Genomic DNA, 22,119 nt, shown 5'->3' with positions numbered 1-22,119 from the left:
TGTTAGATGTGCAGCATTAGTGGGCCATTTTACCAGACATGTAGATCTTCTTTCATATTGAGATTCTATGTACATTTTTAAATGGTTTTATACTTAATCTAGCATTTCTAGGTGTTTGTAGTGAGAGAGATTCCACCGCTATCTTCTAGAATAAAATGTAAACATTTTTACTAAAATTAAATTAAATATAATACATCAAAGAAATTTGGTAGGCCTCCCGAGTGACCTAAGTTACTTCATTACGGATGTCACAAAGAGGATGATATGAACAACTCCCCTACTGTGGAAGGGATATTCCGATAAGTAGCTTGGGCTGGACATGAGAGCCCATTGAGGAAACACAATAGACAGTCTCTAAACTGCCTTCTAACATTAACTTCAAGTTGTTAGCAGATTTTGTTTTACTCAAAACTGAATTGATACTAACTGATCCTGAACTCAAAATATATAAATCCAAATTTGGCAAAATCTAAGGATACATTTGCAATTTGCATATCTACTTTACAGTGAGATGTTTTCATTAATTTCTATTAAAAATTTGTAGATTCTGCACACAAGGAATGGATTTAAAATCGAATCAATAGAACAAAATACAGGGAACTGAAAAAGATTTCCACTTATATGTCAAAATATTGCATGTGATAAGATGGCGTGTCAGTCAGGGTTCAATCAGAGACACAGAGCCTTAAAGATACATTCTAGGGCCGGCTGAGTAGCTCAGTTGGTTAAGAGTTTGCTCAAGAGTGCAAGCTCTGAGCAACAGCGGTTCAAGTTCCGGCCTGAGCTGAGCAGCCGCTGAGCTGCCAACAGGTGGTGGGATGGCTCAGCTAAAAAAAAATAAATAAATAAATAAATAGATAGATACATTCTAAGAGGTTTGATTTAAGGAACTGGCTTCTGTTATTGTGATGGCTGGCTAGGCAATTCCAAAATCCACAAGTCAGGAAAGGCAGGCTGGAATTCTTGAGCTGTAGTTGCTCTCTACAGGTCAAATGTCTTCAGAGAAGCCTGAACTCTCCTCTTAAGGCCTTTCACCTGATTAAATCTGGCTGCTCAGATTATGTAGGATAATATCACTTACTTAAAATCAACTGAATAGGGACTTTCACCCATCTGCAAAATACCTTCAATATTTGATTGAATAACTGGGGACTGTAGACTAGCCTAGTTGACACATAAAACTGACTATCAGAGATGACAGTTCAAATCGGTTGTTGGCAATATTATTGACATAAATGCCCATCCATTTCAAAGAACAATGAGGTTAAATTTTTACTAAATATGAAAGAATACATTTATAATGGACAAACTATTTTAGATAAGAACACTATGAAGGTCATTAGCTGCAGTGAATAGGTAAGCATTTCTTCCCAAAGTTCTCTCCCTATTAGTTTTTTAATTTCTTGGAAGAGCTCTATAATCCCTCTATCTCAGTGTCAACAACAATGCCTTTGAAAGATTGCAAATGTTAACAAATATCAGATAAAATGCCATCTTAGCCAAAGGATAAATCAAAGTAAGTATAAGCCTACTTGAGGCCTGACAAAAATATGTGTTTGTCGCCTTGCTGATGATGTTCGATATTATATTTTAACATAATATTTCCATTGTGCTAGGTACTGCTTTAGTGGCTCTTTCAAAACTTTTTATATGTGTGTGCCTTCCATGTGTCAGGCACAGTAGTGGGCTCTGTGACTATATGGTTAAAACACCAATAACGGATTTAATGAGAATTCCATTATATCTGTATATTGCTTGGTGTAATATGGTAATTTTAAATATGTTGATTCTTCCAATCCATGAACATGGAATATCTTTCCATTTCTTTGTGTCCTCTTCAATTTCTTTTAATACTACTTAGTAGGTTTCAGTATATAGGTCCTTCATATCTTTTGTTAAGTTTATTCTTAGATATTTATTCTTTTGTTGCAACTGGGTTTTTTTCCATTTATTTTTCTGAAATTTTATTATTCGTATATAGGAACACAGTGGATTTTTAGTACTGCAATTTTACTGTATTCGTTTATTGTTTCTAATAGGTTTTGGTGAGGTCTTCAGGGTTTTCTATATGAAGAATCATGTTAGCTGCAAAAAGTGACAATTTTACTTCTTCTTCATTCCGATTTGAATGCCTTTTATTTCTTGCTCTTGCCTGATTGCTCTGGCTAAGACTTCCAATACTATGCTGAATAACAGTAGAGAGAGGAAGTATCCTTGTCTGGTTCCTGATCTTAGAGGGAAAATGTTCAGTTTTTCACCATTGAGTATAATATTAGCTGAGGGTTTGTCACATATACCTTTATTATAATGAGGTACTTTCCTTCCATACCCATTTTAATTGAGTTTTTAAATCATAAATGGATGTTGTATCTTGTCAAATGCTTCCTTTTTCTGCATCTATTAATATGATTATATGATTTTTATCCTGTATTTTGTTTATGTGGTATATCACACTGATTGATTTGTGTATGTTGAATCATCCTTTTATCCCTGGAATGAACCCCTCTTGATTGTGATGTATTATCTTTTAAAGGTATTCAATTTCCTAGCATTTGGTTTAGGAGTTTCGCATCTGTATTCATCAGAGATATTGGTCTGCAGTTTTCTTTTCTGTGTTATTCTTGCCAGGTTTGGATATCAGGGTAATGTTGGCCTCATAAATGAGGAAGCATTGTGAAGAGTTTGAGAAGGACACGTATTAAATCTTTGAATGTTTGGTAGAATTCACTAGTGAAGCCACCTAGTCTTGGACTTTTGCTCTTTGGGATGTTTGGGATAATCATTTTAATTTCCCTACTGTTGACCACCCTATTTAGATTTTCCAGTTCTTCATGATTTAGTCTAGGAAAGTTACATATTTATAAGAACTTGTCCATTTCTTCTAGGTTATTGAATTTGGTTTCATATAGTCCTTCATAGTCTTCTTGTATGGTCCTTTGTATTTCTGTGATGTCCATTGTAATTTCTTCTCTTTCATTTTAAATTTTGTTTATTTGAGTCTTTTCTATCCCAATGATATTTTTAAAAGAAATAGAACAAAAAAATCATCACATTTCTATGGAACTAGAAAAGATAGCCAAAGCAGTCCTGAGAAAAAAGAACAAAGCCAGAGATGTCACACTCTCTGACTTCCAATTATACTACAAAGTGACAATAATAATAATAATAATAATAATAATAATAATAATAACATGTATTGGCAGAAAAACAGACACACAAATCAATGGAACAGAATTGAGAGCCCAGAAATAAACACACATATACAAGGGCGGATAATTAAGTTCACAAACTCATCCTAGAAAAAGTACTACATACCTCATTGCTGAATATTACTATGGTCACCTTCAAAGTACTCCCCTTGGGAAGCTATGCACCGACACCTGTGCCTAGTCCACCCTTCAAAGCAATTTTGGAACTCTTTTTCTGGAATGGCCATCAGAGCTGTCGTCGTATTACCCTTGATGTCCTGAATGTCATAAAAATATCTTCCTTTCAATATTTCCTTTATCTTCAGGTAAAGACAAAAGTGATTGGGGGCCAGGTCAGGTGAGTAGGGAGGGTGTTCCAATACAGTTATTTGTTTGCTGGCTTAAAACTCCCTCACAGACAGTGCCGTGTGAGCTGGTGCATAGTCATGATGCAAGAGCCATGAATTGTTTGCAAAAAGTTCAGGTCATTTTCTACTAACTTTTTCACACAGCCTTTTCAGCACTTCCAAATGGTAAACTTGGTTCATTGTTTGTCCAGTTGGTACAAATTCATAATGAATAATCCTTCTGATACCAAAAAAGTTAGCAACATCATTGCAACAAGTTCACAAACTTAATTGACAGATCTCATATATGGGCAATAATTTTCAACAAAGGAGCCAAAAACATACAATGGAGAAAAGAAAGTCTCTTCAATAAATGGTGCTGGGAAATTGGAAAGTCAGATGCAAAACAATGAAGCTAGTCTGCTATTGTCACCATACACAAAAATAACTCAAAGTGATCAAAGACCTAATACAAGACCTGAAACAATAAAATACATAGTAGAAAACATAGTTACTAAACATGTGGACCTTGGTTTTAGAGAGGATTTTATGAATTTGACTTCAAAGTTAAGGGAAGTAAAAGTGAAAAATATATGAATGGGACCATATCAAACTATAAAGCGTCAGCAAGGCAAAAAAACAAAAACAAAACATGAACAAAACAAAAAGGCAACAAATCAAATGAGAGAATATATTTGCAAACAACACCTCCAATAAGGGATTAATATCCAAAATATACAAAGAACTCATATAACTCAACAACAACAAAAAAACCAAACAATCCAAATTAAAAAATGGGCAGAGGACCTAAACAGACACGTCTCCCAAAAAGACAAACGACCAACAGATATATGAAAAGATGCACAACCTCACTAGCTATTAGGGAAATTGCAAATCAAAACCACAATGAGATACCACCTCACACCTGTTAGAATGGCTGTTATCAACAAGACAAGCAAAACAAGTGTTGGAGAGGCCGTGGAGAGAAAGGAACCCTCATACACTGCTGGTGGGAGTATACATTAGTACAGCCACCATAGAAAGCAGTATGGAAGTTCCTCAAAAAATTAACAATAAAGTTATTTACGGTGGCCAAGACATGGAAACAACCAAAGTGTCCTTCAATGGATGATTGGATAAAGAAGATATGGTACATATATACAATGGAATATGGAATACTACTTAACTGTAAAAGAAGATGAAATACTGCCATTTGCAACAACATGGATGGCTCTTGAGAATATCATGCTAAGCGAAATAAGTCAGAAAGAAAAAGTCAAGAACCATGTGATTTCACTCATATGTGGGATATAACACTGAAAGTAAGAAACGAACAAGCAAGACAAATGAAAACTCAGACACAGGCAACAGTTTAGTAGTTACCAGAGGAAAAGGGAGTGGGGTGGAGGAAGAAAAGGGTTGGGGGTGTCAAATATATTGTGATGGAAGGAAATTTTGTGTGGTGAACACACAATACAATATACAGTGATGTGTTATAGAATTGTACAAACCTTTATAATTTTACCAACCAATGTCACCCCAACAAATTTAATAAAACTAAACACCAATTATAACAAAACAACACACCAACACCATTCTTAGTCCATGTTTTCATGAAGCTTTAGTCTATTTTATAAAATTAGAAGCCTCTTAAGATGACAACACTGTGTTATAGATACCTTATGTAGGTGAGTTAATCAAATCATCTTCTCTAATGATACTATCTATTAAAGGAAACTGCTTCTTGACATTAAGAAGTCCATTCTAACCACCGCTTAAAACACCATCTCTTCTTACTAATAAGTTATATTTCCACTTAATACCAGGATTTGCTCATCTTCCTATGTAAAAATCTACAAATACATAATGTTGTATCTGATACAAGCATCATTTCTCCAGCTGATTATTTTCTTTATGAATTTTCCTTGGCACCAAATGTTCGTGCTATTTCAAATTAATGAAAAAAAGCAAAGTGGGATTATGTTTTTGTCTTTATCAGGGTTGTGCAATGACTTGAGAGTTAAGGACTTGTCGATTTATACTGAATCCTCGACATCTCAGAAATGTCATGTGATCTTTCGACAGGTGTCATTTGTTTTACAGTAATTTGTCATGTTAAGGAGCTACTTTGCAATTTAGCTAAAAGGAAAATTATTTACATAAAAAATTTATATGTATCATGCTAATAATCCCCGGGCCTCTCTCATCTACCTGTACTTTCTGTGCACTCTAAAATAAGTCATCACAGTGTACAACATTATATGTCCAAATTATCATAGAGGTAGACTTCCATCATGCTCTACTATGGAAGCAATGCAAAACAAAGTATGCCTGTGATGGTTTTGAGAGATGAAAGCCCTAGTATTTCTGCTGAAATGCAATAGCTTTGAAGTCTTCTTTCTTGGCCCAAAGAAAACATAATCACTGACCTTGAATGGATGATGAAGACATAAATTTTCAGATTGACTGTTCTTGATTTATAGGCAGGCCTCTTCTGGACTGTGAGGAAAAATGATCCTTGCTATTTTTTGATTATTTCTTCATCGTTCATATTTTATATTCTGCATCTGCCCTGAAGCTATTTTCAGGGATACATTTTTACAAACTGGAAAAAAAAGAAATGAGAATATATGAAAAATAATTTGATTTCTTGGCTGTAATATATCTGCCCTTTTGGCCAAAATAACAATAATCACCACACCAATCCAAACAACATAAAGCATGCTACTATTGTTAAAATTTAAGTAAAACTTTTGAAACCTAGCTAGAAATACTTATTATTTAGTAATTTTTTTTCTCTGTGGAAAATTCTTTTATAGGACTGGAGAAAGGAAGTCAGTACAGTTTCCAAGTGTCAGCGATGACAGTCAATGGCACTGGACCACCTTCCAACTGGTACACAGCAGAGACCCCAGAGAATGATCTAGATGGTAAGACCTTGCCCCACTCACTATCACTCTGATTTCTATCTTTTTGTTACTTCAGCTTCAAAGGCTCCCTTCAAAAAAGTTAATGAAATCCAACATCAGGGATATTTATTCCTTCCATATCTTTAGATGTAAAGCAAAACCAAAAACCTTTAATGAATACAGAACCTTCAACATATAAATATAACTTATGCATTATTTACAGTCCTCATAATAAGTTACTTTTTTCAAGATAATTTGAAATAATCTTTTTTCTATTGATTTTATTTTGAATAATTGACAAACATTTTCTTCACAGAAACTGCTACAATATCTGGTAATAATCATGAAATGTAATTACTTTGCATAACCTCTCTTACCATTTTTACAATGCTTCTGCAAAAGAGCAGTTTGTGTTTTTGACTTGTTTATGTTATGGTCATTAATACTTGACACTTCATTTTTATATAAAGGACAACCTGCTTTATTTGCTTCATTGATAGTTGTCAGACCTTTGTGGATGAGATATTGAGATTCATATAAGATTCACAAAGGACAACCCTAGAGGTAATAGAAGATTTTATGGAAAAGTAACTTGAAGCTTAGATGCTATTTAACTTGTCTTAGGTAATATAAATTGAGAAGTTGTGGAGCTACAGTCGCACTTCACAAGTTCTATACCCTTCACTAATAGGTTAGGGAACATTGATTTATGTATTTATTTATTCAACATGTGTCTCTTCTTGAACATCTATATATAGCAGGCATTATTTTAGGTAGTAGTGTAAAACAATAAATAAAGCCCCTACTCTCAAGGAGTATACATTTTGTTGAGATAGAGATAGATAGATAGTGATAAACACCCTAAAGAAAAATAAAGCCTGATAGAGGGAATAGCAAATGATTTGGGAGTACCATTTTATATGGGAGGGGAGAAGATCTCTTTGATTAGATAAAATATAAGCACAGACTTGAAGGCAGTGAGGAAGGTAGCCATGTGAATAGGTCAGACAAGAGCCACCTAGGCAGTAGGAAAATCAAGAACACAGCCCACATTGGAGCCCAGCTGGTGGCTAAACTAAGGCAAGGAGTCCAGGATAGCTGGGCCTGAGGCCATAAGAATATAATCTGCCTTATTTTAAGAATAAAAGGACAGTTAGTATAAGCTATAATAAATACCTTCTTTTTTTCTATTTTACTTGAGAAATAATTGTTAGAGTATATATACTTGTCCCTTATCCTCTCATCAACCATTACTTTTAAAGAAGAGTAGCTTAAGCTATGAAAAGTTAATTAACTTGATCAAGTCACTCAGCTGGTAACTGTGGAGCTCAAGACCAAGTCTTGTGAGTCAACGTCCAGTACAGGTCATCAGAGCAAAGCCTCCACTAATGCTCTAGAACTGATCCAGTGACAATAAGAGACAGTGATTCAAGGCAAAAGTTTCTAAGAAATGAGGTCATATCATTTACCCAAACCTAAGGGACTGTATCTCTTACTGGAAGGAGCGAAAATAAATGGAGCAGAGGTGCTGAAGGTCCTATAAAATATCCAAGATGAATGGGGCTCTCCACTTGACTTATGTGTGCTTTCTCCTCGCTCCAAATGACTCACAGTTTTAAGTGGAAACAAAATGTAATATCACAGCTCCTGGGATGGCACAGAACTTCTATTTAACTGCATGCTTTTCATATCCATGCAATCTTACTATAATCCAATTCATGCATCCATTTTAATTAAGACTGTCTATGCCATGCTCATGAGTACAGTCTTAATAAATGCTGCGTAATTGGATTTGTTGGAACTTTTCCATGCTCTTGGCTGAATAACGTCCCTCTTTTGCATGCAATGCCCCTCCTTACTTTTTCCTTATTTGAGTATCGATACAGTTCTTATGAAACATAATTAAGAATCCATAGTGTGCCGAGTCGTGGGGAGTACAGACGTGAAAGAGATAGGAATAGCCAGCTCTCTTGAGGCATAAACAGATAATGGCTGCACTGATTGAAAAGACTTCATGAAAACAAATAGTACTGGAACTAGAAACTTCAGGAAAAGGGGTTTGACTAGGTTTACAGGAAAGGTGTGTGAGACAGCATAGTAGATAAGAATGCCTTTAGGAAAATTATTTCTGCCACTATTAGTTGAAAATGTATCCTCACTCATCCAAATGTTATTCATTCACCAGTCAATTATCCTAACACATTTCAGTACATTTCAAATATTGCCTCGTTTCTCATTCTTCCACCCCTTCTCTGGGATTGTAATTCCTTAGACAATTCTGTCCTTGCCCATAATATATACATTAGCAATCTAAAAAGGTAAATAAAAAATTAACAGAAGAATGCTAGTAATATTGACACTCCTTGCACATAGTGCTGTTATAGATTATGATTTGAGATTGTTCACCTTTAAATGGAAAGGGAACTGACTCTCGGTGGTGAGCATATAATGCGATATATAGATGACGAATTATAGAATTGTATACTTGAAAGCTATGTAATTTTACAAACCATTGTCACCCCAATAAATTTAATTTTTAAAAAAAGAAAAAAGAAAAGCAGAGTCTGTGCCAACAGCTTATGTGCAGTAGGTTATGTGGGATGGATCCCAGGAGCAGGAGTGAACTCGGGGAGAGAGAAGCGCAGGAGGTGAGAAAAGCAACGCAATGGTTTCCAGCAACCCTTGAGCAAAAAAGACATACATGATGGAGCTGAAGCAAGATGCTATCCGGTTATAACAGTGTGAGACCGGTTGCCCAGCAATGGCTGCAATTAAAGATAGGACCAGAGTATGTGAGGACACAGGGAGTCTGACATCCCCTCAGCAACTAATGCTTACAGTAGGTGTGCTGTAATTATTAGTGGAATTAATTGAAATACTTCCTCCTTGAGGCCTCTGCACAGTATCACCTGTGGTCCTCCAGTGTTAGACCTGGAATGCTCAAGGCTTCCTCTTTAAATCAATTATAAGCAATCTCTGATCGCCATATTAAAATGCCCTGAATGGCGAAAATAGCAAGATCATATGATCATGACTTTAGATATTTACAAAGCTTTTCTGTACACTAAAAAAAAAAAAGAGAGAGAGTGAGATTGTTTGCCTTTAAAAAACAGTAAAAACGAATAGCTGATTCAGGGCATTTAACTATATGAATAAGGAAGAGATGTGTTTCTCTTGCTTTGTAAGGCCTTCTCAATTTATTGACTCATGATCTCTGCACTGAGATACTCTACTAAACTGATTTCAGTTTCTCTTCCTCCTGTTTTTTTTAAATTCTGACTGCATTATTCAAATATTAAAAAATTTAACTCTTGATAGGAATTAACATTTGCAAAAATGGACAACCTCAGAAGTGGTCATTAGTAGCTCCTAAAGGATACTCAGCTTCATGGCTTATGGGTTCTCTGTCTCTCTGTCTCTCTGTCTCTCTCTGTCTCTCTCTGTCTCTCTCTGTCTCTCTCTCTCTCTCTCTCTCTCTCTCTCTCTTTCTTTCTCTTTCTCTTTCTCTCTGTCTCTGGGAAAGACAAACACACCCACCCACCCACACACACACACACACACACTTATAGATTTATTGATTTATTAATATTTTAAGCTAAGGAAATTTTCTTTAAAAATTCACCTCATTCATATAATTGTTTAAATCATAAAATAAGGTATAAATGGCTTCTTCCCAACTATCATGGTTCCTGTTAGAAAGTTTTGAATTCTAAACATTCCAAAGTCCGAACTTTTGATATAGAATTGCTTGATTTCCCTTAAGTTGTGTATATGGAAGAAGCAGCCATTTTGAAAACCAACAGAAATGGGAGGCATTCCTTGCTGTAGCCAAAAAAATCTGCATTGGAAGGGAATTGCAGTGTTAGCCCTCTCCAGGTGCATTGCGTTGCATAACTTCCCCCTCTTACTTTCAGTGTCCTGGTGAACTCCAAGAAAGTGATCCACTCCTTAGGTGGTAAATGAACTCTCTAAGTTAGCTAAACAGAGGTCGTGTGGTCTGTGCAGAGAGCCAAGAACAACCCCTTCTCCTTCTGTGGCTTCTTTCTCTTCCATTCTTGGCTTGGTTTAGGCAGTGTGAAGATCAACAGTAACTTGGAGAAATACTCTAATTCCTTATGGATTGCCTTTTTAATTAGGATGTTTTGTTAAAGTAATTATAGAACAAACTTTATTGTTTGTTCAGGGTTCCCTTAAAGCATGTTTGCTATTACTAACAGCTGGGAAGTTTTAAAATATTCATTTTGTGCCTCAAAACTTCAGTTTACAAAAAAAGGACAAGATTATTAAAATTCCCCAAAGTTCTTATGTAAATGGCTTCCATAAAGATATGAGAGAATGTGTGATGAAGTTCAGCAAGGTGTCCTGCAGGAAATTGAGCTGGGGGATCTGGTTGTGCTGCCTTTTTATTTTGTTCGAATTTTGACATGAACAGGTAAAAATTGCTATCCATAATAATGATGTAATTTATAATTAAACCCCTACCCTAAAACAGAGGAGCTTAGCTATCAAAATTAACAATGCAGAGAACCCTGAAAGTGCAAATGTGCTGTAGCAAAAACTGTGAACCTAGGAGCTCTCTCTAATTTCCTGCCTCCAAGAAATAGATAATTAGCCCTATTAGCCTGATCAAGTAATGGTTGAATGGAATGGGATTACTGCAAATTCATTTCATTTAGGATGTGAACCACGAAGAAGCTCCTGTGTTTTGGAACTTGCACAATATATGATATTCACTGAGAGCATAGCTTTGAGAAGGAACACATAAAGCTCATTTTTGGAGTAATGATAAAATTTAAGATGATGAGGCCACCCAGAAAGATGGAACAGTACATAGTAAAGCTTTCATACTTATTCAAAAAAATAGAGTCTGAAAAGTAGAAAACCTCTGGGCAGAAGAATGAAAAAAATAAGTTGTTGACTAATTGGAAGAAATTGAAAAATAAGAGAGAAGGGTAGGGAAGGAAAGGGAAGGGAAGGGAAAGGACGAAAAAAGGAAGGAGTGAAGAAAAGATAGGAGGGAGGGAGGGAGGCAGGGATAGGAAAATATTGTATGAATTGTAGCATGATGACTAATGCCCCCCAAAATGTCCATGTCCTTTAATATGTCACTTTACATGGAAAAAGAAATTTTGCAGATGTGATTAAGTTAAGGATTGTGAGATACGGGGTTATTCTGTATTATGCAGGTGAACCCTATGTACTTATAAGGTTCCTTATAAGAGGGAGGTGGAAAGATCAGAGTGACAGGAAGAGATGTCACAGGAGAAACAGAGGTTGGAATGACGCGGAGCCATGAGCCAAGGAAGATGGGCAATCTCTAGAGGAAGCTGGAAAGGCAAGAAAAGACATCATCTCTAAAGCCTCAGGAGAGAATGTGGCCCTGCTGACCTTAATTTTAGTTCATTGAGACTGATTGGAGTGCTGACTTCCAGAGTAACAGAATAAACGTGTTGTTTTAAGCCACTAAGTATGGGAGCAATAAGAAACTAATGCAGTTGCCAGGAATTTTTTTTTTTTGGTGTCATTTCAGTCATTGACAAAGATCAGTATACTTACACCAAAATAAAAGATTGCATTAAATAAGATAAATAAGTCAGTTTGTGTTTTAGTTTTATATTAGCATCATTCTGAGGCCAAAAGATATAAAAACAATGAACACTAAGCTTGAAACTAAAAAAGTAGGTCAAGAAAAGGAAAAAATTACAGAAATGAGAGGCTCAAAAACCTGGAATTTTGCTCTCTGAACAATTAATGGAAGTTGAATTTGAGCCAGAATCAGAGATAAACAGTATGTTCTATGATGATAGACTTACCTATTAGATATGTAAAACATACTCTAAAGCACAAAATTCTGTGATTTTATGGAAGACAAACCGCGTAAAGTTGAATGTCCAGCCAAGAATTGCTTTTTAAAAGCACATTTTTAAAAAGAAAATATGTGTTTTCTAAATCATTGGAGAAATACAAATAAATAAAACTTTATATAGCCTAATCCAGAAAATTAAAGTAATAAAGTAAAATGAAAAATACTTCTAGATGAGAGAAATTGTAAAATAAAACAAACCTGAATTTGCCTCTCTTTTTAAAAGAGACTTCCAGATCTTGTTAAAAACAAAATTATACTGTATACTTCTAAGACAAAGGAAAAATATTAAACAAAGAAAAGTTAGGCAAAGCTCTTTATGGACAAATTTACAAACCCACCATATAGCATGAAGACCAATGCTATATTCAGAGATTTTAACACAGAATTGGGAAAAAAAAATAAAGGAAAGGGTATAGAAGATTTACCTGACATAATTGAAATATCCAATAATTAAGGAGTCACATTTTTTTCTTAACCATCCAAAGAATATTTACTACTTGGCTATAAAGAAATGGATATTAAAGCACTTGGATCATACTAAACACATTTATTGATAACAATGTAATTAAAATAATAGTCATTAATATTATGATATCCTATATGTTTGGAAATGTAAAAACATACTTTTAAATAACTCATTAGTCCAAAAGAAATCGTATTACATCTAGAATGTAGCGTTTGACACCTGATATCTAGACAATCTGGTGTACTTGTATACCTATTAGATTAAAAGTATTAGGCAACATTTTATAAAATGGATTTATTTATTTATTTAATTTTACTTTTAAGTGTAGTTTATTAGTTTGCTAGGGCTGCCATGGATTTTTTTTTTTAACAAATGCAGAAGAACTTAACATTCTTCTCATCTGGCTATTATTTTGATAAAAACCCTGGTGAAAGCCAATGACATGTCGTTAAAACGCATCCAAGTAAAAGATACCAATTTGAGGGTAAGGAGGTGGTTTAAACAGTAGTGAGCTTGCAAATGTGGTCCTCTGGCTATAACGATGTTTGTGTGGGATTTTATGCACAGAGGAACGAATGAAGGTGTCACGTCGTGAAAAACGATTTGTTTCACATGGGTTTCGATAGGAGCCATTCACCGTAGTCTGGGTGCTAATTGACAAATCGATTTGTGAAATGAGATGAGCCAGTGGTACAGCAGCCAATCCATCATGAAACTGAAGAACCCATCCCCTTATTTTTATTCAAGTAAAATCCATCTTACATAGAGGGAATGTTGCTGGCAAATCCAAACTGGATTTTTGAAAGCAATTTAAAGTGTGCTTCTGAACTTGGCAAATTGTTCAAAAGCTTACAGCTCCACTGTGTAAAGGATGGTACAGATTATTTACACTTGGATAAGTGTTCATAGAAGTTTCAAGTCCTTTCTGTGACCATAACATACTTTTTAAAGTGCTCATGAAACGTTTGATCCTTTTATACATTGCTTGACTTTTTCTAGGTATAATGTAGTAGATAAAACTGTGGGCTCTAAAGCCTTAATAAGTGGATTTGAATCCTTTTCCACTCACTGTATAATCTTAAGCAAGTAACTTAACTTCCCTAAGACCTGAGTTTTCTCATCTATAAATAGGATATAATAATAGTATTCATTTCAATTGATCTTTGTGAAAATTAACTATGATAGTGGCCAAAAACGTGTTCAACTGTGCTTCAGATATATATTAAATGCTCAACACATGCTTATTGTTGTTGCTAGTTTTGATAAATTCGATTCAGACCTTCATAGTATGAAGTACTAATACCATAGATCTTATGAAGTTTCTTCCTGTTCCATGATGATAAACCTTGTCTGCATTAAGCGAATAGGTGCATCCCCATCTGATACAAAAACAGGGCATACATTCATTATCTCTTAATAGCTCACTATCTAATTAAGATATAATTTAAAGGGGTGTTGTCATATAATTACATCAATAGATGCAAGAGAGCATTTTGTAAAATTAGGCAGTCATTACCAATTTTTTTGAAAAATTCAGGGTAATGTGGAAATGTAAGGCAGCTTTCAAAATGTTATTGTTTTTGTTAGAAACTAAAAGCAAGCATTATGCTAAATGATAAAATACTAAATGTGTTGTCTTTAAGATCCAAACAAGCCAGGGATGCTTCCTACTATTTCTGCTATTCAGTAGTGTAGAGGTTTTGGTAAGAAAAAAAACAAAAACAAACAAACAAATAAACGAAAACTTAAAAAGCCGTAACATTTTATTACAGGAGAAAAGAAAGGTTATTTTTACAAAGAGTGTGATTGCATTTGGAAATTCCAAGAAACTACACTAAAACCTATTAGAACCAATATGAAAGTTTAATAAAATAGTAGATTATATATATATATATATATATATATATATATATATATCACAAAAATAGTTTTTTCTTATACTTGCATTAGTTTAAACATTAAAAAGAAAATAAATGCATGTAAACAGCAACCTAATGTATAATATCTATGACTAAATTTAACAAGCTGTAAACAAGTGTATATAAAGCAAACATTTTGTTTAAAGATATAAAATAAGATATGAACAAATAGAAAGATATATATGTTTCTTGATGCAAAACCTTCCCCTTATATAAAGGTTAGTTCTTTCCAAATTAATGATGAATTTAATACAATTCCAATCAGGTTGAACTTCATATGGAAGAGTAAATGTAGAAGAATTCCAAGAAATTTTGAAAAAGTAGAATAAAATTTAACATTTACTATAAAACCTGATTTAAAATCAATATTGTGCTGTTTGGCATAGAAATACACAAGTAGATCAATGTAACAAAACAGAGAGGACAGAAATACTTCTTGCTATGTTTCATAAATAAATAAAAAAATAAAGTTGCCATTTCAGCCAGTAGATTATTCAATAAACGGTAGTGAGACTATTGCCACTACTTAGGGTAGAAAATAAAGCTTTCTTTCTCTTTCATCAAACTAATTGATAATGGTTGAGTCTAGTGATGGAATTGAAGGCAAAAGACGGTGAAGTTAACACTTGTATATTGGGTCGTTGGGAAAGTCATGATGCATTTTTGCATTGAAAAAGATAGAAAAATACGTCACGGCTTTCCCGACAACCCAATAATTCAGAAATAGAAAGGTCACGGGTGGTTTTAAAGATTTTGTTGTTGTTTTTTTCTTTTGGTATTTTCAACTATCACAAAGATGGAGATCTCAAACACCCATCCCTTTATACACTTGGAGGTTGTGAGTTGATCTTTCAAGGTGTCATTTGTATTATAGCTGATTGTATTCTTCCTCCTATGTTCTTTTACGTTGGGACTGGTACCAGTATCCACCAACCACCCAAGCCAGCAGACTCCCCTTCATCCTCAACTCCATTTTCACTCCCAGCCAATATTAATTCAATCACCAGGACCTGTAATTCCTACCTTCCTAATAGATGTGGAAGCCATCCTCCCCTCTCCACTCCTACTACCACACTTTATGTCAGGCTCTCCTGGTTTGTTGCCTGAAAATAGCCTCCCACCAACATGCTCCCCTTCCTCTCCAGACTCCATAGTGCAGCGAGGATGATTTTTCATAACCAGACCTGATGCCATTTTTCTATTCAAATTCTTCCTCTTATGGTCCTGTTCTCAGCCTCAAGCCTGACACGCCATCACATCTTTGCATAGCTGCACATCCCTCCACATATACTTACGCATTTGCACTTAGTGTTTGTTCTGCTAGGCTGTACTTTCACATGACTTCACGCCTACTTGTCCTTTGAAACTCACTAGATGATGTACTTCTAAGAAGCTTTCTCTGATTGGAGTTTCATTCAGATGTCTTTCCTCTAAACCCTCTATCTTTGGGCAGACTGTCTTAGCAGTTATCCCACTCTTCTCAGTAAGCTAGAAACAAAGATCATGCTTTATTTGACTTGAACTATTTAGTGCTGTACACTGTGCCTGCAACATAGTAGTAGTTCAATCAATATTAAGTAGATGAGTGAATATATAAGCATTCATAGCTAGGTGTTAGTTGTGTTAAACTCATAGAGTTTATACCATGTGATTCTTCATCCTTGTGGTCAAAAAAATAATTACAGATAAATGAGAGCTAGAAACACCCCTTGGTATGTTTTTCCTTAAATATAGAAACACATTACCTTTTCCTCATATAAGATATTAAAATTGAAACCCAAGATTTCTAGAGAGCACCTTAGCATAAGATTTCAGAGATAATGTGGTTTTTTGTTTGTTTTGTTTTGTTTTCAAAGCGAGCAAATTGGCTTGTTTGAGACGGTAGGGTTGTAATCCAGTTAGAGGAGAAAAATTTATGGAAGTACATCATTTAGCGAGGACTGGGACCTTACCCCCCTTATCCTATTCAGGATGGGATTTACTGTTTGAATGGCCCAAAATTTGGAGATTATTCAGTATGAGGCAGCTGATAAAATGCATCATGGTAGAAACATCTAAGTGATACTTTATGATATTTGAAGTTAGTGTCCCTGAACTCTAAATGAAAAGAACAAATCTCCCAGATATTGATTGGCTCTGATTCCATAGCTGCTCTTAGATGGACACATCACCTCTGTCAGACTCAGGTTTTCTCACTCAAGAAGTCAGGAGTTTGTAAAAAAAAAATAAATAAATAAATTGACCTTCATTGGGTTTTCTCCTGTGTCTTATTTGACACGTCAAGCTTCTCCTGGACAGGTATCTGAACTTCTGACGGTACTTATCAAATCAAGTATCTTTTTTTTTATTATTATCAAGTCAAAAAAAGATTATCACCCTTTTGATAATCTGGAATTGGGATGTCGTAGTGTCTCTAAGCAAGAGAGGGCCAGGAAAGAAAAGAATCTTGATTGTTTTGTTAAGACTGCTTGGGGCATGTCATTGAGTGGCTCCTTTCTTGAGGAATATCTTACTTTTATCCTTCTTTTTCCCACTGAGTTATCATCAGTGAAAACCATGATCAGTGTGTGAAGGTTCAGAGGCTATAGGACCTAGAATTTGACCGATTATCTCTTCAAGAAGATGGCAATTATTTACTGGGCCTGGGAAGACAACTTGATTCCAGTGGTCTACCTTTATTGCCACTATTGTAAGATTGTCCATATCAGGAATTGAAGGACACAGATGTACACCACCACGGCCCCCACCTCGGGTCTGCCAGTTTGATTGACAAATTTAGGAGACATATTTTTTTCAGAATTAGAATTCACTGTGGTGATATTAAAGGATTGCATCTGTCAAAGCTCCCTTTTTAGATCACTGATTATATACCTACTGGCTATCCTTGAATTTCTATGTTGTTTTTTTTTCTTTCTGGTTTTGTCCTACATTTTATTTTCTTTTTAAAAATTTTTCCAGCTTTTTTGAGATATAACTGACATGCAATATTATATACAACATGATGATGACCATACTTAGTTAACACATCTATCACTTCACATAATGACCCTTTTGTGTGTGTAGGTGAGAACATTTAAGATGGGCTCTCTTAGGAACTTTCAAGTATGTGATACGGTAGCATTAAGTATAGTCCCTGTGATGTACATTAGATCCCCAGAACGTATTCATCTTATAATTGGAACTTTATACTCTTGGACCCATGTCTCCCCATTTCCACCACCACCCATCCCCTGGCAACCCCATTTTACTCTCAGTTTCTATCAACATTTATTTTTAATTTCAAGAGCAGTGATAGAGTAAAATTAATATTAGACAAACAAAAGTAGTTAAAAATAAAGTAAAATAATGGAATATGAGATTAGTTGACATAAAACAATTAAGATTGAAGGAAAACATATTAAAAGTAAACAAGAAGGTGAAATACAGTTAAAATTATAAATCCTAACTTTGAAAAGTAAAAACTTGATATAAATAATATGAAATGTATAGAATCATTAAGAGCACAGACTGGTTGCAAAATAGTAAATGATAAAAAACATTTATTGAAATGCTGAGTATGATGCTTATGCATAATGCATTTTCATAAATTTTAACCATTATTGTCCTTAGGAACAAGAACAAAAAACCTGGATGGCTTTTTGAAAATTTAATGCTGGAAATAAATGAGATTAGTCAGAAAAGCATATATTTGTAGAGGGATGAAATTTTAAAATTCATTATTTGAATTAATACTTGGGTTGGAAGGACTGACTGCAAAGAGGGCAGCAGCAGAAAATTTTGAGGGTGATGGAACTGTTCATTACTCTGACTGGGGTGGAAGCTAGAACAGTTCCTGGCACAAAGGACTCAAATATGAAAACAAAGTTTCTATTTCCTGTAAGGTTCAATGCAATTGTCATTATGTAGAACTGTCATTAAATATAAAATCACCACAATTTTCTATAACTCTCTCCACAAGATAAGAATTTTAAGAAAAAAATGGAATAACATTGAAATAAAACAAGGTAAAAATACAGTAATTAAAGTTGTTTTCTCTTAGTGGCTAGCAAAATTTGTCTCCGCTGGCTCTTCTTTATTAATGAAAACGATTGCTGCCGTTTACGGTCTGGTGTGGATGTCACTGCCAGATGGTGTCAGGCATTGGTCCTTTAGACAAATTCTCACATATGGTATAGGTTCATTTTGTGGATCATTTTGTTAGAGTTTGTCCCAGCCTATATTTCTTTACAGAGATTACATAAGACAATCGATACACCCAAAATCTGTCTTTTCAGGTAGATCTGGTACATATTAATGTGTTTTCATTTCTATAGTCAGGGCCTGTTGTTACCAATGGACATCATCTTCCTTAAGCCACTCACCTCTATCAACTTTGAAGGTCATATTTTTATTTTTGTAGTGTAAAAAACACTTCTAATCACCATTGAACTCTACCTTGTATTTATTTTCAGGCCTTCTCCTATCTTCTTCCCAGTATTAATTTTTTAATATATTTTTTAAATTTACATGCAGCAAAATTTACTCAGTGGTATATGGTTCTGGGTTATAATAGTATATGGGTTTTGAAAAACTCATTGAGCCATGTATCTACCACTCCAGTGACTGAGGTGCACTGAGCAAAGGGGAAAGTGGCAGGAGATGAGGACAGAGAGCTAAGGGGGTGGGGAGGTTGGGGGTGGGGAAGGTCATCCATGACCTTTTCGGCCATGGTAGAGAATCTGGCTTTAAATATAGTATGGGAAGACTTTGGGAGTGTTGAAGGGAGCAGTAACATGATCTTATTTGTAATGTATTTGTTTACACACATTTATCTTAAATGGCCTCTATATTCTGGTGGCTTCCACATCTATGAATATGCCCATGGCCTTTCATTAAACCCCCACACTTTATACCCACCTACTGCTCTGATATCTCCACCAGGGTGGAGTTACCTTTGAGTCTTCTTTTTCCCACACCACTCACATTTAATCTAGAGCTTTGTTGACTATACCTTCCAAATATCCCGAATATGTCTACTTCATCTCCACAATGGCCACACAGACGAATACAAAAACATTTTCAGAGTCTCCTAATTTTTAAATGCTTTAAAATACACATAACATAAAATGTACCATTTTGACCATTTTTAAGTTTACAGTTTGATGGCATTAAGTGAACTCACACTTCTGTGTACTCATCACTACTGCTTTCTCCAGAACTCTTCATCTTGCAAAACTGAAACTCCATACCCTTTAAATAATAACTCCAGAACACCCCGCCCCCAGCCCCAGCAATAACCATTCTACCCTCTGTCTCTGTGAATGTGACTACTCTAAATACCTCATGTAAGTAGAATCATACAATTCTTGTCCTTCTCTGACTGGCTTATTTCACTTAGCATAATGTCCTTAAAGATTACTCATGTTGTAGCATGTGTCAGAATTTCCTTCCTTTTTAAAGCTGAAAAATATTCTATTGGGTATATATACCACAGTTTGTTTATCCATTCTTTTGTTGAAGGACACTTGAGCTGCTTCTACCTCTTGACTATTATGAATAACGCTGCTATGAACACAGTATATGAAGGTGTGGTCACAAAATACGGTGAATGTTTAAATTTTTTAAAAAAGTATTACAGTAAAAGACACATTGCCATTAATCCCCCTCAAAATATTCCCTCTTGCTTTGAACACACTTATCCCATCATTCTTGCCACTTTCTGAAGCAGTTCTGGAAGTCCTCTTTCCTGAGTGTCTTTGGTTGCGCTGTCGTGGTTGCCTCAATGTCCTGAAACAATTCAAAACATTTGCCATTCATGGTCATTTTGACTTTGGGGAAGAGCCAGAAGTCACACAGTGTCAGATCCCATGACTAAGATGGATGATGACACACTGTAATGTTTATATTTGACGGAAATTGCCGTACCAGAAATGATGTGTGACACGGGGTATTTTCTTGATGGAGGACGAAAACGTTTGCTCATTTCTTAGGCTGTTTTCTATGCACATCATTTCTTAAACACTCTAATATGCTCTTGTAATATTCAGAGTTCACCATAATGTTCCTGGGTACAAACTCAGCCCACACAATTCCATCAAGGTCAAAAAACACAATGAACATCACCTTTCTGTTGAATAGCACTGGGCAGCAGCAGTCACTGTATTTTTTTTAATATACCTCATAATGCTGCCTTGAGAGCCACCCCTCCTTGTGGCCCTCTGATCTCAATTCAGTGGTAAGAGGCCATTAAATATTTAGATGGGGAGGCAGCATATATTCTTATATATCAATCCCCTTATTTTTTGTAATGTCAAAAATGTTTTCAGGTTTGGATGTAGTATTGAAATTGTCTTTATGCAGTAAAATATAAAGGTACGTCTTGTGTACAAACAGCCTGTCTTCAAGAGCCAGTGTGTGACTTGTCAGCATGGTACCCTCAGAGCTAGTGGGTACTAACCTAATTCACTTGCAGAGTTAATTCTGTGGTTTGGAGAAAGATGGAGAAAGTTATTGTTCTGAAAACATTTTTAAATTTATTTTTTAATCCTGAAAGATGTTGACCATTGTCATTAAAATTATTAAGGCTTTCATAGTGTTTTGAAAAAGTCACAATTGCAGAAAATCTGAATACTATTTAGTTCATTTTCTAAATATGAGATTATCTTGTTGTTCCAATAATTATTGCAGAAGCTCCAAATGTGTTAAACAGAATTTATTGCAGAGCCCATTACATTTCAAGAACACTGGAGAGCCTCCATGTCAGTAGGGTTAAAGAGAATTAACCCATCTTTTTCATCTCTTTTATTACTTTTACTTAAGTTTTATAGTGGGAAATCCTTTAAAAACCATGGTGTTTCTGATGTTAAGGTTTATATTCACATTTTGAGATAATTTTTTATGACATCTTTGCATATTATATCACAAGCTTCTCCAGGACAAATAATAGCTTGGCTCTTTTTGTTCACTAATGGGCATCTTCAGAAAGAAAGAAAAGCATCTTTAGAAAATGCTGTTGATGTAGCATCTTTAGAAAGTAGCATCTTTTGAAAAGCTATTAGTATGGTACCTATTTTAAAAACTTCAATTAAAGACACGATTCCATATATCACTTAAGCTAGAAGTGTGTGTGTGTGTTGAAGGTGGAAAAAGTTGGTGGCAGAGATTGTATCTCCTTTTGCTCTGACAGCAAGGAGAAAAATATATTGTAATATTACCTTTAATCATCAAATTCTCTTACATAATTTGTCATATGTCACCATTAGAGATTTTCAGTTAGGAGAAAATTAATGAATGCAAATAATTTGAATATGGATCAAGTCTCTAATATTTTTGAGTAACTTAATTGCCAGGAACTGTGCTAAGCATTTAATGGACTACAAAAGTTTAGATGGATACATTCTTTCTTAAAGTTATTACCAGAACACTTACCTGATTTTCAAAGAATA

The 22,119-nt window shown here is 34.9% G+C and overlaps 1 protein-coding gene across 1 annotated transcript in view; it reads left to right on the top strand.

Moving 5' to 3' along the window:
* DCC (DCC netrin 1 receptor) overlaps window positions 1-22,119 on the top strand; it is a gene marked incomplete at its 5' end in the record, with an annotated part of 282,466 nt that overhangs the window by 91,703 nt on the left and 168,644 nt on the right. Inside the window, one exon of the mRNA XM_019631644.1 lies at window positions 6,355-6,465. Within this exon, the coding sequence (XP_019487189.1) occupies window positions 6,355-6,465 (111 nt within the window). The remainder of the gene's footprint in view (window positions 1-6,354; window positions 6,466-22,119) is intronic.

Source organism: Hipposideros armiger, unplaced genomic scaffold (genome assembly GCF_001890085.2).
Source record: "Hipposideros armiger isolate ML-2016 unplaced genomic scaffold, ASM189008v1 scaffold_1027, whole genome shotgun sequence".
Taxonomy (NCBI): Eukaryota; Metazoa; Chordata; class Mammalia; order Chiroptera; family Hipposideridae; genus Hipposideros; species Hipposideros armiger.
This window is presented reverse-complemented; position numbering and strand designations above follow the sequence as displayed.